The sequence below is a fragment of the Panthera onca genome, chromosome F1, assembly GCF_046562875.1.
Source record: "Panthera onca isolate mPanOnc1 chromosome F1, mPanOnc1 haplotype 2, whole genome shotgun sequence".
Taxonomy (NCBI): domain Eukaryota; kingdom Metazoa; phylum Chordata; class Mammalia; order Carnivora; family Felidae; genus Panthera; species Panthera onca.
The window spans coordinates 68,265,057-68,281,746 of NC_138355.1; the positions used below are offsets into that span (position 1 = coordinate 68,265,057).

General features: G+C 46.7%; 1 protein-coding gene across 5 annotated transcripts in view; it reads left to right on the forward strand.

Moving 5' to 3' along the window:
* SPTA1 (spectrin alpha, erythrocytic 1) overlaps window positions 1-16,690 on the forward strand; it is a 65,400-nt gene that overhangs the window by 24,107 nt on the left and 24,603 nt on the right. For all 5 annotated transcript variants that reach the window (XM_078441285.2, XM_078441288.2, XM_078441287.2 and 2 more), the window contains 15 exons: window positions 2,024-2,241; window positions 3,018-3,110; window positions 5,238-5,375; window positions 6,144-6,295; window positions 6,413-6,599; window positions 8,164-8,265; window positions 9,241-9,332; window positions 10,113-10,257; window positions 11,028-11,209; window positions 13,179-13,278; window positions 13,393-13,590; window positions 14,385-14,528; window positions 15,369-15,472; window positions 16,079-16,241; window positions 16,503-16,634. In XM_078441285.2, the coding sequence (XP_078297411.2) occupies window positions 2,024-2,241; window positions 3,018-3,110; window positions 5,238-5,375; window positions 6,144-6,295; window positions 6,413-6,599; window positions 8,164-8,265; window positions 9,241-9,332; window positions 10,113-10,257; window positions 11,028-11,209; window positions 13,179-13,278; window positions 13,393-13,590; window positions 14,385-14,528; window positions 15,369-15,472; window positions 16,079-16,241; window positions 16,503-16,634 (2,150 nt within the window). The remainder of the gene's footprint in view (window positions 1-2,023; window positions 2,242-3,017; window positions 3,111-5,237; window positions 5,376-6,143; window positions 6,296-6,412; window positions 6,600-8,163; window positions 8,266-9,240; window positions 9,333-10,112; window positions 10,258-11,027; window positions 11,210-13,178; window positions 13,279-13,392; window positions 13,591-14,384; window positions 14,529-15,368; window positions 15,473-16,078; window positions 16,242-16,502; window positions 16,635-16,690) is intronic.

A 16,690-nucleotide genomic window follows, 5' to 3' on the forward strand; every position in this document is an offset into this window, starting at 1 on the left:
TTGTGTGCGGATATATTTAGGCTTGTTGTGCCTTCTGGATGAATTTAAATCCTTAACATTATGGTATAGCTCTCCGTATCCCTGGTCATACCTTGAAGCCTACTTAGCACGACTCTAATACAGTCACACCAGCTGTCTTTGATTCATCTTTGCACAATATATATTTCTCTATCTCTGCTCGTACTGTTTCTTTACGTTTAAAGCAGATTTCTTGTAGACAGCATGCAGTTAAGCTTTGATTTTATGTTACACAATCTGATAATCTCTCCCTTTTATTGGGATTGTTTAGACCATTTGCAGTTAATGCAATTATCAATATGGTTACAATTAAATCTAGCATCTTGTTATTTACTTCTCCTTACCAGTTTCCACGGTCTTTGGGTTATCATGTATTTTTTTGTGATTCCATTTTTCTCTCCATATGTGTTTAGTAGCGATAGTTCTGTGGGGTATGTGTCTAGGGGAGTTGTGTGTATGTGTGTTTAGTTTAGAGTAGTGATTCTCCACTTGTGGTTTTGTGGGTTTCATAATAATGCTAACACATTACTTGCCTTTTTCATAGGCTTTCTTTCATAAATGCACAGTGAGGTTCCCTGCATGATGTGTGATAATGCCCTTTTGTTCTAACGGTGAATAGAATATACACTTGTCTATTCTTTTGTTTTAAAATTTTCCGTTTCAGTATCTGAAAGGGTGACCGTTAAATAATGTTTTAAGTTTATTTATTTATTTTGAGACAGAGAGAGAGAGAGAGAGAGAGAGCAGGAGAGGGGCAGAGAGAGAGAGAATCCCATGCAGGCTCTGCACGATCAGAGCAAAGCCCACGTGGGGCTCAAACTCACGAAACTTGAGATCGTGGCCTGAGCCAAAACCAAGAGTCAGACGCTTAACCAGACTGAGCCGCCCAGGCGCCCCTTGCCTTCTTTTTGAAACCCATTTTCAGGAGACATAAAATTCTTGAGAGACAGCGTCTGTCTTTCCGTACGTTAAAGACACTGCTGAATTGTCTTCTGACTTTGCGGGGTTTCTGATGTAAAGTCCGCTCTCGCCACAATCTCTGCTCCCCCGTGTGGAATGTGTCTCTTTTCTCTCTTACCCTTTTATGCTTTTCATCGCTGGTTTTCAGAAATTTGATTACAGTATAACCTGGTGTGCTGTTCTTCGTTTGTTGGGTATGGCAATCACTGAGCCTCTCGGAACCCCCAAGGAAGACTGCATCCTGGAGCTGGTTTAGAGACGGGGCCACTACTGGGGTGCAATTCTGCCAGAACTCAGCTCACGTGTTGTAATCCCAGTGCACTTTGCTGGGCGCTGGCTTTATCTGCAGCCCTGTGTGGGCCCCAGGGAAGTGGGGCCTCCTGCTTTGCAGCCACCTTGTCCTCACCTGGAGGGGTCTTCTTACACACGTGCGCAAGGGGGCACCAGTCTCGCCTGCGAGGGGACCTCGGCACACGCCTCCGAAGCCCCATCTCTGTGCGGCACCCTTCTTCGGCCCTCTGCTCCGTGGGCTCCGGCTGTCCCACCTGCCCCAGCTCTGGTCCGCCTGCTGAGCTCAGTGTGATAGCCGGCTTCACCCTCCGGCACAGCCTAGAGACTGCCCCGTGCATGGGGGGCACATGTCATTTCTGCCCCTTCTCTCATGAGTCACGATCCTCTGCCTGTTGCCTGAACATCATCGGATCTTGCCATCTGCCCAGTTTTCTAGTTGTTCCTATGTACTAAGCACCTTCCGGGCAGCAGCAACGATCGGTTGGATTTTCTGTTTACTCTAGACGGTATATGTTTTTGGAACTCTGAGCAGGACCCACACCTGGGTATTCTGTTTCAGGTCCGCGTGTTACAGACCACACCACCCCACTCACCGCCACGCACATCTACCCATCCTCTATCATCACCACACGGACTGCCCACGGTAGCGTCCTCCTACCTCCCTCTCTGTCTCTCCCAGGTCACCAAAAGGAGTGAGGTACGGTGATGTTAAGGAAGGGAGTACTCACCCTTCTTTTAACTAACTACTCCACAGGGCACTTTGCTGCAGAAGATGTGGCCTCCAAGGTCAAGGCTTTGAATGACAACATGGAGTCTCTCCAGGCTCGAGCAGCTAGACGGCAGAACGATCTTGAGGCCAATGTCCAGTTCCAGCAGTACCTGGCTGACCTGCATGAAGCCGAAGCGTGGATCCAAGAGAAGGCGCCTATTGTAGACAACACTAACTATGGGGCCGATGAAGAAGCAGCTGGGGTAAGGGGGGCATGGGGGTGGACATCGTCTAGTACGTACCAAATGGCACGAGACTGCGGGACAGCCGCACGCTCTGTTAGATTCTTTGGGGCTTCCAGAGTAAACACATTTGGCCTTCACCAGCAGGGATAACCTTGCAGTGGACACAGGTCCTAAGAGGTACACTACATTTTCCCGATCCCACAGAGATCTGTAGATTCCTTAAAGATTATCTAAACCCGAAAAGGCATGACCAGAGAGCCATCCCTGTCTTGGTCCCATCCTAACCTTCTAAGGCTAGCCTTGGAATTTCGCAAACCAACCATGGTTCTGACATATATGCGCTGTAATTACTTTATTGAAATAAAACCGGGCAGACATGTACCCTAAGGGTCATAATTATCTTCTAGGTCTTGCTCATTGCCTTATGGTAAGCCAGTATCGTATTTAGCAAACCTTCAGCGCTGGGGATAATTGCAGTGGGCATCTAAAGTATGCTAATATTGAATCCTACACAGTAACGTCACTAGCTGTGATGTGTGTTGATAAAACACTCGTGCTATTTTGAGTTCGTTTTGATTAAGCAAATATATCGAAATTGTTGACCTTTGAACTCCTGTTTTCCTACTCCTTGTCAATTTATAGTTAACAAAAGACCTCTTTATTATAGATGGAAAGTGTCTCTTACCGAGAATGAGGACAACCGATATAACCCGAGACTATAGCCCCACCACCCCCAGGAATGCATAGCATTCTTCCTGTATTCGATTCTAACGATCCCTCCTCAACAAATCCAGGCTCTTCTAAAGAAGCACGAGGCCTTCCTGGTGGACCTGAGTGCCTTTGGGAACAGTATGCAAGCCCTGAGGGACAAGGCGGAGGCCTGCCAGGTGAGAATTCTGGCTTTGAGATGCCAGAAGCCACAATCCCCACCAGAGGACACAGGACTCTCTTTATGACTGGCTTTTATTTCCAATAACTGGGAAACAATTGCAAAGAAAATGCTAAATTCTAGGGTCCTTATCAGCAGAAATTGTAGCCTCTTCATAGCATTTGCAGAGATTTAATCCGGAAGGGGTTCTCCTCGTAAGAGCGATCACGTTCTCATTGATGTACTCTTGTTTTCTGTTTTCCTTCCTTTTATATTCCCACTCCTATCCTTTATTTATATCTCATTCTTACAGTCCTTCCTGATTCCTTGTCTTCCTTCTTAGTTGTTTTTATACATTTATTAGATGTCTACCCGATGCGAACCGGAATAAAAAATAATCCCGACAGCAGGACAGTTCCAGTCTATTAGGAGATCAGAGATTTCAGCAAATAAGTGCATATGATAGATACATGAACAGGAGAAAGGGTCTCAAAGAAAAGAGTGTTCCCCTCTCCTGAAATAAGAGTGTTGGAGGCTAGGAAGATCCTCACAGCTGAGGCAAACCGCTTTATCTGAGTTATTTTTTTAAGGTGGTTCACTGTGCAGACGAGGACAGGAAGGGCTTCTCTAGGCAAGAAGCACCAGGGCACAGAATGGCCAGGTGCATTTGGGATATGACGCATGTGAATGGTGGAGAATGTGAGGCTGGCCTGGAGCCAGAGCCAGCAGTGGAGGCTTCTTCCGAAGAGGATGGGGGCGCCTCTTTGGGGTAGTGGAAGGAACAACAGAAACACCAGGAACAGCCTTTCTAAGGAGAGGCTGTGGACTCACATGCCAGGAGTAGACAACAGACAGGCGGTGTATGCCCAGTAACCATGTGTGCACAGAGCCTGCGTGCCCGCCGTCCTCGGCTGGCACGATGGAGCCTAAACGAGCAGACGGGTGTGCGTCTGTGTGTGTGGAGGACACGTGGTACTCGAGGGATAGAAAACCAGAGGGGCCTGTGAGGGGAGGTGTACACCCTCCGCTCTGATCTGAAGAAGGGGTGAGCCATTGCTTACAAAGGGGGGATCGTAATTTGTTCCTTCTCTCAGAGATGTGATGTTGGCAGAAAGTATATCGGTAGGAAATCAAATACCTTGGAGAACAGGTTGCTTGCTAAAGAGAGATACAAGGTCTTTGATCTCAGTTTATGGTCTCAATTTATGAAATTCTGTGGCCTTTCCTGTGCTGTAGGTCACCCATCTCTAAAAGCAAAGGCCAGGGGACACCTGGGTGGCTCAGTCGGTTGAGTGTCCGACTTCGGCTCAGGTCATGATCTTGCGGTCCGTGGGTTCGAGCCCCGCGTCGGGCTCTGTGCTGACAGCTCGGAGCCTGGAGCCTATTTCGGATTCTGTGTCTCCCTCTCTCTCTTTGCCCCTCCCCTGCTCATGCTCTGTCTCTCTTGCTCTCAAAAATAAATAAAACATAAAAACAAAGGCCCACATTTTCTTGACATGATAATTTAAGGGTTAAGAGGTTGGAAGGATTGGGGCACCTGGATGGCTCAGTCGGTTAAGCATCCAACTTTGGCTCAGGTCATGATCTCACGGTCCGTGAGTTTGAGCCCCACATCAGGCTCTGTGCTGACAGCTCGGAGCCTGCAACCTGCTTCGGATTCTGTGTCTCCCTCTCTCTCTGCCACTCCCCCACTCATGCTCTGTCTCTCTCTCTCTCTCTCTCAAAAATAAATAAATGTTAAAAAAATATTTTTTAAAAAGAGGTTGGAAGGATTGTCAGTGGAGGCCCAGGAAATGGAGAAGGTGATGAGAGATAGTGGGTCTTTCATTTTCTCAAACAATCTTCTGAAATGTTGGTGCATTTAATCCCTTATTACCTGCTTTATGAACTGGTGGCTTAGAACATTTGCCATGTTTCTGACAAACTACAAACTCACTTGCTCACTCTGTGTTCATATTCCCCAGCCGGCCTGTCCCCTCTTGTATCAGGGTGGAGAATATCTCTGGGAGCGACATGTTGCAATCTGTCTCTTATGGCAGCCGTGCGGGAGGTTCCAGCCCAAGGCTCTCCCTTCCGTTCAGCCCAGGGCAACCCACCCTTGGGTCCAACAGGTGCCTGACATGATCTGCTTCCTGCTTTTGTCCAGCAACAACAGGCTGCACCAGTGGAGGGAGCTGCCCGAGAACAGAGGGTGGTGGCTTTGTATGACTTCGAGGCCCGTAGCAATCGAGAAGTCACCATGAAGAAAGATGATGTCTTAACTCTGCTCAGTTCCATCAACAAGGTGAGTCTCTCTTCTGACCTTCTTCCCGTCGGCAAGACGGCCCTTCCACGGTCAACTCGCCCAACCTTGCCAGATACCCATGTTTTGGCCTCCAACACCTTTCTACTGCGGTCTCTCTTAAATCGCCATAATCTATTAAGTCGTAACTTTCTTCCAGATATCTTGTAAGATCCTGTAGTTATATTTTGGGATTACAACACCAATTACAGTGAACCAAATGAAGACCCAAAAAGCTTCAGTAATTAGCCCAAAGACATATAAGCTATGAATGGCAGGTCTGCGATACTAAACTGTCCCTTTCTTCTCGTCTCCTTGCTTGTCTCCCTTCTGTGCCAATGGCCCTAGTGATGGGACGCCAATGGTCGGGACTAGGGGGACCCTGAAAAAAGAGAAGTCTTTTGTCCACTCGGTTTTCTTCAATGTGGCAGAGACGGGTCTGTGAGAAAAGTAACCAAATATTGGCTCTTTTCAAAAGAGCTCAAACAACTTTTTTGAAAAAGAAGGTTTTTGAAAACCCCCACCATAGTTAAAGGTCTAATGTCACACGTCAAGATCCTTGATTTCAGAGGCTGACTTGTACAATCCCTGCAAGTCCTTATTTACCTCCTCCAACATCTGTGAAAATCACACGCCAGTCGTAAGCAGTGGTTTGCTTCTCTTGCCCTCAGCCTGTGCCTGTGCCTACAGGCTTCGTTATGAGAGTTGAAGCCTCTCCTACCTGTGTTTTTCCGAGACCTAAGGAAGGAGTGGGGATCTCTCTCTCCTCAGGACTGGTGGAAGGTGGAAGCTGGTGACCACCAAGGCTTTGTGCCCGCTGTCTACGTCAGGAAACTGGCTCACGATGAGTTTCCCACGCTCCCGCAGCGGCGACGAGAAGAACCAGGCAGCATCACTGAGCGCCAGGAACAGATTGAAAAGCAGTAAGTTCTGGAGGCTGCCAACCCAGACAGTACTTGGCTAATCATTTCTTATTGGCAAAGACGCGTCTCATGTTTCGTGTTTCACGACGCCTTCCCCTTCTCCCTGGTTCCGCGCAGGTACCGCTCCCTCCTCGATAAGGCCGAGGAACGCAGATGTCGCCTGCTGCAACGCTACAACGAGTTCTTGCTGGCCTATGAGGCGGGCGACATGCTGGAGTGGATCCAAGAGAAAAAGGCAGAGAACACCGGGGTGGAACTGGATGATGTCTGGGAGCTGCAGAAGAAGTTTGACGAGTTCCAAACGGTGAGAACGAGCGACTTTCTCCTCTAGACGGCTTTCTGGAAGTGACTACTGTTTCCATTTATTCCACGCCTGCCCCTAAGCGGTTGTTCAACTTCACATTTGCTAAATATCCGTCCCAGAGCTGCTGAGGGTCCCACATTTCAAATCCCTGCCTGGGTATTGGAGCTAGAAGGAAAACACAGAGGAGACTAGTCCCTGACTCAGCAGCCTGTAGTCCTTGCTGCTCCTAGACCCTTCTGGGACTGCTGGTCTCCCTGAGTTCTTCAGCACTTGCCCCACACTGCGCTGTGTTCTGGGAGCTCAGGTTGAGGGGGGAAGCTGGGGTGGGAAGGTGGGAAAACAACCTGACTTTACACTTAAGCAGTTTCTTTTTTTTTTTTTAAGTTTTTATTTATTTATTTTGAGAGAGAGAGAGAGAGAGATGGAGAGACAATCCCAAACAGTCTCCAGAGCTCTCATCCCAGAGCCTGACATGGGGTTCAATCCCACAAACCATGAGATCATGACCTGAGCCAAAATCAAGAGTTGGACATTTAACTGACTGAGCCACCCAGGTGCCCCTACAGCTAGACAGTTTCTAAGTTTCTGCCTGCCTAAAACCCTCTGTCTTCTGTTCTCACAGATTTATTCCATACATTATCTAGTGGCAAATATAAACCTCTCCTTTCCTTTCTTTTTCTTATGATGCCTTCTACATAGAATTCAAGGTGACATATAGATAGATGATAGATAGATAGAGGACAGATAGATGACAGATAGGTAGAAATCTGGGTAGATAGATGGATAGATACACAGGCATATGGATGGATAGATAGATAGATGATAGATATAGATATCGATAGATAGATAGATAGATAGATAGATAGATAGATAGATGATAGATAGGTAGACATGGGTAGATAGATGATAGATAAATAGATGATGGATAGGTAGATAGATAATAAGGATTATATGGATTATATATACACATACATGGAATACATAAGGAAAGAGAAAAGAGGATAGTGAAAGGAAGGGAGGCAAGGACAAAATTATAAAAGAACACCAAGAATGACACTCCCACGAGGAAGCTCATGGCCTCCTACGAGGAGGCCTTTGTACAATGTAATGGACAATATCGTCCCCATAGGTGTGGTGCTGAGCTCCTCAGAGAAGTTTCTTACAACATGACCTAAAGCAAGCAGGTCGCAGCTTTGTCTGTGAAATTCTATAGAAGGCAAAGGAATTTGTATGGGTTGGAAGCCACAGTATGCGGCTCAGGGAGAGACTCCTTTGATGGCGTCACTTAATCCAGGAGAGAATTTTAAGGAATCTAGGAAACTGGATGTGCTCCACACTCCAGAAAAATAGAAGCTCTCTTGCCAAGTTCTTGATAGCCACAGAGGGTCAGGGAGTTTAAAGGTAACTCTTCTTAGCAGCAGATCGGAGGGCATCTTCTTGTGCTTCGCAGGCGAGGTTAGCAGTATATTTAATATCTAGTCAAGTTGGGGCAGAGGTGAGCCGGAAGGTATGAAGATTCCTGAGAAGGGGATTTATACCGCTTTGGACAAATGTTCCCACCCAGGATCTGAAGGCCAATGAGCCTCGGCTGAGGGATATCAACCAGGTGGCAGATGATCTTCTGTTTGAAGAGCTTCTAACGCCAGAAGGAGCTCAGCTACGTCAGGTAAGTGAAGCTTCTTCCATTTCTCCTCACTGCCAGGCTGAGGTCCGGGGGTCTACGTCTCACTTAAATACATTCAGCGTCATATTCCACAGATCAGCTAGAACGGGCAGAAGGTCTAAAGCTGGCTTCAGATAAGGTCAAAGACAATAGTTCAAACGGTCTAACCATGTATATATTTAAACTGATCTGAAATCTATAGATCGCAGCACATACCTCCATCTTTTCTTACAAACACAGAAAATTCATGCCCAAACCCATGAATACAAAGAAAATGCAGTTAAGAAGCTCTGACAGTGGAAAAGGGTTAGTCAGGAAAGCTTAGTGGAAGGGACAAGCGCTGATGAGATCGGATGAAGGAAGGAGAAAACTATAGGTCAGTAGAGATGGGAGGTGGGGGCATTCTAGACCTGATTTAGATCGGGACCTAAAATCATAAAGATTTTATAAAAGATCTGATGAACGTGAGTGGGAGGTCCGCTCCAGCTCTCTGGGTTGTCATAAACCAGGGAAGATGTGTCCTCTGTCTCTTTTATGGCGGTCGACATGGGGTGAGAGGGAGAAGGCGTGTGCATAGGAATAAATTGTTTCCTCTTTATAAAGAAGTACAGCTCTAAGTGGTTGTTTAGCTTGGTCAATCTAGGATGCAGAAATATGGTAAAAACTTCTAACTACCAAGGCAACGTATTCCATTCACCTTTTGGAGACTGTAATTAGTCTCTGCAGCAGCAAACATCGGTTGCTGATCTAGGGTTGATGGTTCCACCCTGGAACGTCATTTGGGGAAGGAAAATGATCCCTTGCTTAACAGCATGAATGAGGGCCAAGCTCAAACTATCCAGGAAAGAAAGAAACCTGTGCAGTTTCGGAAGAGATCACGTGGAAACAGCCATGATGCAAGCCTCGTCTGGTCTTTGGACAGCGCTGAGCGACCTGCGTTAGCTTTCCAGCGGACTCCTGTGTGTCTGCTTCTTTCAGGAGTTGAATAATCGCTGGGACTCCTTGCAGAGGCTTGCAGAAGAGCAGCGACAGCTGCTGGGCAGCGCCCATGCTGTCCAGATGTTTCACAGGTGAGGAGGTACCCCAGAAAGGCCCCCAAGGCTGACGACTGCAGGGGACGCACAGCGGTCAGCACAGCACCCCTGAGACAGAGATAAGAAGGGGTTAGACGTCTCAGTAGTGGATTCCTTTCTTGGCACGCGGGGTCCTCCCAGACAAGGAACTCTAATTTTCTAGTTCGTGGATCCTGGTGCATAATTCGCAGGTTGCATGATAGTTAATGCAACGGGGAGTAGACACAAGAGGTTTAAGTCATTATATTTCTGAACTAGCCATAGGCAACAGGTTATCACATTGGCTCTGACTATCGATTTGACCATTTTTTACATCTGATTCCAAATCTTTGTCCACACATCCATAGACGAGTAAGCAAACAAACAAAAAAAAAATGGTGACCGAATGCCTTGACCGTGTATACGTGTATTTTTGAGCATGCAGAGGAGAGAAAGGAAAATGCAGACGGGTCTGGCTGCTTAGAAGGACTGAAGGTGGAAAGCCAGGAAGCAGTCAAGGGTGCACTCTGCAGCCAGGCCAGCTGGTGCAGACAGGCTCCACCAGGTGGCGGTGGAATAACCTTGAGAAAATGGCCCCCGTGGGGTTCAGTTTTGCCTATAGAGAATGGGAATGGTAATTGTACCTATGCCTCAGGTATTGGTGGGACAATTCAATGAGCCTACATTCTAGCACATCGGAAAGGGTGACGGGGATGATGGTAGAAATGACTTCCATGGAGCCAGCTGGTCTGCCTGTGGAATCCACTGTCACTCTAGTCTTTTCCTCTCATGAACCAGAGAAGCAGATGACACGAAGGAGCAGATTGAGAAGAAGCTCCAGGCCCTCAGGGCTGCTGATCCCGGCTCAGACCTGTTCAGCGTTCAGGCCCTTCAGCGGCAGCATGAGGTCTTTGAGAGAGACCTTATGCCTCTGGAAGAGAAGGTGAGGTGTGCGCTCCCAAGGTGTCCCAACGTCCCCCCCTCTCATTTACACCTGTCCGTGCCCTCATTATTGCTTTCATTCCCCAGTCCCACACTCTTATACTTCTCCTTATCTTACTCCATACTTGCTTTTAGATCTGTCCCTACAGCAGGTGCACCAAAAGGACATGCCCAGGACCATGAACACAGAGGGAAAAGCATATTGCACTGTCCTGTAGTCCTGTACTGTCCAAGTACCTCTGTAGTGGGTTCCAGGTGCCTAGACCATACAGAAGGCCCACAGCCTCAGACAGAGGGGGAAATGGCCACACCCAGGATAGCCTGGGCCAATCATATTCCCGTTCCCTTTGTGAGGAACTGACAGCACATAATCCCCCTCCACTCTAAAAAAAGCCCCGGAACTTGCCAGATGCGCACTGGAATAACACAGGGCATCATGTGGCTTGGTATTATCGTGCAGAGCAAAAAGAGCACAGAAAATGTCCATATTAAAAAGACCTTCACATTAAAAGTCAGGACCCTTGGGGGCTCCTAACTGATGTTGCCACTGACCAGCAGAATCACTTAACTGACACCTTCTTATCTTAAAAAGAAGGGTGATAATGTCGAGTTTGACTGCTTCTGGGAGTTATTGTGTGTACCCAAAGGGTTGGCATTATTTTATGAAGTAGTAAGATGTTCTTGTACCTCACTGACGTCTATTTGAGGAGTGGACATGGCCAGGGCTCAGAAGTGTTATTTTGCTGAGATTCAGTCCTTGCACCTCCTCAGGTGACCATGTTGAGGGAGACGGCAGAACGGCTCAGTGAGTCCCACCCAGATGCCGCTGGTGATCTGCAGAACCAGGGAATGGAGCTGAAGGAGACGTGGGATGACCTTCTAGGGTGCACGGAGGACCGTAAGCATGACTTAAATGAGGCCCGGCAATTCTACACATTCCTCAACAAAGCCAGGTAAAGCTCCAGAGGCAGACTATGCCAAGTGGGGTGGGCGGTTTCCATGTTTGGTCTCTACATAGACCTTCTAGGAGCAGTCTGAGTATAGGTGTTCTTCATGGCTGGTTTGGAGGGTATGTCCACATCCAGATCACACCTCTGGCAAGACAAAAAGCTCCAGCTTGGTAGTTCAAGCCATAGGATACCAAAGTTGGAAGGAATGTGACACCATCTAGGTAAATCAAGTAAGCCTAGAGCATGGACGGTATACAGGGAGCTATGTCAGCAGCTGTAGAATATGGATGTTTTATTTCTACTAGAAAGGACAGAGGAGCACAGATAACCATGGTAGAACACAACACAGCCCAAACACGCATCCTAACAAATGCATGGAACTAGCAAACAAAGGCACAAAGATAGGAAAGGTGTACCATGTTCATGAAGCGGGGGCAGCTGGCGCAGTGGTTCGCATGTCAGAGGGGTCAAGACAAGTATCAAGACATAAGCTTAGACATGTTGAGATAGAATCTTAGAGAATTTCCATCACCTTGCTAGAGAGTCTAGACGTTATCATAATTGAGCAAATATATACTCTATCTGTGAAACAGTTTCCACATTCTGCCCCATCTCATCAGTCTCCTGGGAGGAGTGTTGGGAATTGAGGATCCAGAAAGTCTTAGACACAATGTAATACTTTTGGAAAAAAAAAAAAAAAGGAGGCAAGTTTTGGTAGATAGTTGCAGTTGCACTTGGCAATCCCCTCTCCAATTCAGGTTCTCTGGAAAGCTATCATTTTTCATACAATATAAACAAATAGCATCCATAGATGCCCCCCACAATCATATATGTACTCATAGCTCTGTGTATATACAGATTCTGCTCTGACTTCAGATTCCAAGTCAAATGCTGCCTCCTTCTCTTTACGAAATCTTACTCTTCAATATGCAGAAATAATATCCCCCTTGTCCAAACAACTCTGACCTGATTCTACTTCTTTATGACCCTTTTGCTTTTCAGGCTGTTTTTGAAAAAATAGGTATTAGCCTCTGTGTTTTGTTTGTTTGTTTGTTTGTTTGTTTTCTTTCAGTCTACAGTGTGAGCTCCTTGGAGACACAAATATGTCTCTTCTGCAATGTTTGGTACTTAATGAGCACCCAGTGAACCCTAGTTGTTTGACTAAGTGAATACATGAGTTTACAAGAGAAAAGACCCTTCTGCCTCAGAGTGGATGTTTGCTGTTTCTCCCACAAGAGGAAGGACGCCCTCTATGTGATGCTTAATTTGGGCATCACGCAGTGTTGCTAGTCAGGACGTTATTACTTGACATTACTCTCTGGGGTGATGGACTTTAGCTCTCCTTGTCATACCTCTTGACTGCTATTGGAGTAAGAAATGGGCCCGGGTCTCATCGACAGCATGGAGTGTGTGTGTGTGTGTGTGTGTGTGTGTGTGTGTGTGTGCGTGTGCATGCTGGCAGAGCACGTACTAGATTCTTTTAGGAATAAAGTAAAAGCAAAGACATGCCTTCCTTGAGATTCCATAAAAGATTGATCTTTAAACTGAAGAATCCACTTTTTAGGGACAAGAATCGTTACGGGTAATGGAATATGTGTCGGTCCAGGATTCGAGTGTCTGGGTTCCAGTCCAGATGTCTGTTTCGCTCATACTGCATAAGAACATCACTTACATTCTCTAGGCTGGCCTCCTCATCTCCAAACTGACAACAAAACAGTTCCCGGAATCCTGTACAGGATTATTGCAAGACCTGAAAGAGATAATACATGCAAAGACGTTTTCAAACATGGGGGATTGCCATTATTAAGTCAAACAGTGAAAGGGCTGTTTGCAGAGGGCCCACGAAGCAGAGAAAGACAGATGGAAAGTGTTACTCTAGAAATGTTTTCTAGAGAGGAAAAAGCCAAGGACAGATAGCCCTGTAACAAGCTGCATGGTCGTCCTGTCAATCCCAATATGTCTGTTTCTCTAGGGACCTAGAGAACTGGATGAGTGGCATTGGTGGCATGGTATCATCAGAGGAGCTGGCTGAGGATTTAACTGGCACAGAGATCCTGCTGGAGCGACACTCGGTAGGGGCTACAAAAGCCATAGCCACCGACCACATGACCTCCCGACCTTCCCTCATCTTACGACTCTGATGAGATGTCACTGGCGTCACCAGTCTCTTCCGTTTTCCAACACAGGGGCATTATGCTGACATGGAGGCTGAGGCTCCCACCTTCCAGGCCTTAGAGGAATTCGGCGGAGAACTTGTAAGAAGTGGGCACCATGACAGCCCTGAAATTCAAGAAAAGCTTGAAGCGGTCAGGCAAGAGAAAGGTGACTTGGAGAAAGCTTGGGATCAACGCAAGAAGATGCTGCATCAATGTCTGGAGTTGCAGGTAAAGCAAACTTCACACCGTTTAGCAGGAGAGCCTCAGACCATTCCTTCTATGCTAGTGTGCATGGTTACTCCACATGCTCATTTCACCGGACTTACCATCCCATAAGCACAAGGACGTTCCTTGACTATCTGCCCCTGTATTCTCATCATTGTGGTGTTCTCTGCTCTGATCCCTGTTAGAAGAGCCAAACAAAAGGGGGGTCAGCTCTTGGCATGGGATGGGGCGATTATTATTATAATGTATTCATTGATTGAGAGTTTGGTTGATGATTCTTATTCTTACGCTACTGTGTGCGAAACCCCGGAAACAGAAAGATTAGTAAGATAACGTCCCTTTTCTTAAACAGTGAAATTAGACATGTAGACAGCCGATTCTAGCACAGTAAGATGATTCTTACTAAAACAAAATGTATGAATATTTTGAGGCTGAAGAAGAGGGAGTGATTATAGCCAGTGAGGGAATGTACGAGAGGGTCATTGACGACCGTGAGGGTAGTGTTTATGACAGTCTGAAAGAAATAACCAGCCAGCATCCACCAGGCACACCATATGGGAAACCTCACCCTGAGAATGGAGCCTATATAAATATACACTATAGCTTATTTGAAAACATAAGATGTGGTTTCAGGGAAGAGTGAAATGTCCAGTATAGGTAAGATTCATGGTATGAATGTTTCTTGGGAGACTATAAGCACCCCTTACGGCATCTCTTATAACAGTGTCGTAGGAGAGGGATAGATTCTGTCCTTGGCGCCCTGAATTAAATATAACCTCTACTTTAATTCCCCGTAGTTGTTCCATGGGAGCTGTGATCAGGCCGAGAGCTGGATGATGGCACGAGAGAATTTCCTGAGGTCAGAGGGAGCGGGCCCCTTAGACAGTCTGGAGGCCTTGATGAAGAAACGGGATGATTTGGAGAAAGCAATCAATGCCCAGGTAATAACAACCAATCTAAGAGTTCCAATAATAAATGTTAGTAATAATATCAGAAATACCAATACATACATGTCGTTTCATGCTTTGGAAATATTTTTTTATGAAATTTATTGTCCAATTGGTTTCCATACAACAGCCAGTGCTCATCCCAGCAGATGCCTTCCTCAATGCCCATCCCCCACCCTCCCCTCCCTCCCACCCTTCCCCCATCAACCCTCAGTTTATTCAGTTTTTAAGAGTCTCTTATGATTTGACTCCCTCCCTCTCTAACTTTTTTTTTTTCCTTCCCCTCCCCCATGGTCTTCTGTTAAGTTTCTCGGGATCCACATAAGAGTGAAACGTATCATGTCTGTCTTTCTCTGTATGACTTATTTCTTTAGAAATATTTTAATTCCCGTTTGCTTCTTACAGAAACCTATGAGGTAGATAGGGCAACTTGATACCGTGGCTTAGTCTTACCCAGGTCACACACGACATCGGAACGTCTTACTGCCAGCCCGGCCTTTTAAAACCTAACTTTTAGCATTGGAAGTGACTTTAAGTACTGTTTACCCCAACATCTCAGCCAATGCAGGACTCACTTTCTACGATGGCCATGGGAGGAGTCTGTTCTTTAAGGGAGCTCAGTACTAAAGAGCCCATCTTAGTGTCATTCGTAATGTTTGTCTTCCTGTTGAGTTTAAATCCACCTTCGTGGCAGTCATGTACCCTCTGGCTCTGGTTCCCCCCCACCGTGTGAAGCCACAGAGGGTGTCTCTGTTCTTTTCTAGGAAGGAGTCTGTGATTGCCCCGGAGGTCTAATCTCTAGGCATCTGGGCTTTTTTCTTCTCCTCTGTCCAGGACGAGAAGACCACGGAGCTAGGTAATGTTGCGGAGCGGCTCATTGCTGATGACCACTATGCCAAGGAAGAGATTGCTGCTCGGTTACAACGGGTGCTGGACAGGTCAGGCCTGAGCAAGTGTTTTGTGAGCTAAGGAAAATGGAACGAAGGGACCTCTTGGCTAGCATGGAGGATGGGGGTCACACTCTGAGTCCTTCTCATTTCTAAATGCCTGAAACTGTCTTGACACTTGGAAGCCTTTCTGATCGAGAGTCACAGAATTAAAGTCATGGAAGGTAACTTAAAACAAAAAAAATTACCTGATTTAACCACTGTATCTCATATTTGAAAATAATGAGATTCTGTGACAACTAAGCCTATCAATATAATAAAACGGGTAATATATAATAATATATGACCTTTGAAAATGAGGTCAATGGCCGAGCTGAGCAGGTGGAGGGAGTCCTCAACTTGGGGAACTCTTCTGATGGAGTGGCAGGCATGTGATGGCAGTGAAGAAAGCATGAAGGTAAGGGTTCTGCTCAGGATGGTGGGGGCCAAAAGGCACCTGAGGAGAAGTCTCTTCCTCCTTCAGTCTATAAATAATGAAAGGAGAAGGCACAGTTTGGCAAATGGCAAGATCAGTGGGTATGGCATCAAAGCTTGATATCACTTGGGCATTTGCCCTCGAGGGTCGAGGGCACAGAGCGACCTAGCCTCCTCCTCCAGATGGAAGGCTCTCAAAGAACTACTGGTTGCTGAGCAGACAAAACTTGGTGACTATGCTGACCTCAAACAATTCTACCGCGACCTCGAGGATCTGGAGGAATGGATCGGTGATATGCTGCCCACGGCCTGTGATGAATCCTACAAAGATCCCACCAACATTCAGGCAAGTTCGAAATGGGAATCTTGGAAAACTCTGGCATCCCCAGATTTCTGGATGCAGGGTATCTCCCTAACACTCAACTCTTCCTAATGGTTGAGATCCCTGCCCTGCCCTCAGGGGCATCTGAGTCTAACGTGAAGGGGTGAGTCCTTCAGAAGTCACCACCTTAGTTATGACGGCACATTCACTCTTTTCTTTTACCCAGAATGTATCTATCTCACTTCCCTAGATTCCAGGGTGATTTAGTTTCTGATTTCCTTTCAGAGGAAATACCTGAAGCACAAGGCCTTTGAAAATGAGGTCAACGGCCGAACTGAGCAGGTGAAGGGAGTCCTCACCTTGGGGAACTCTCTGATTGAGCGGCAGGCATGTGATGGCAATGAAGAAACCGTGAGGGTAAGGGTTCTGCTCAGGATGGTTTGGGCTAAAAGGCACATGAGGAGAAGCCTCTT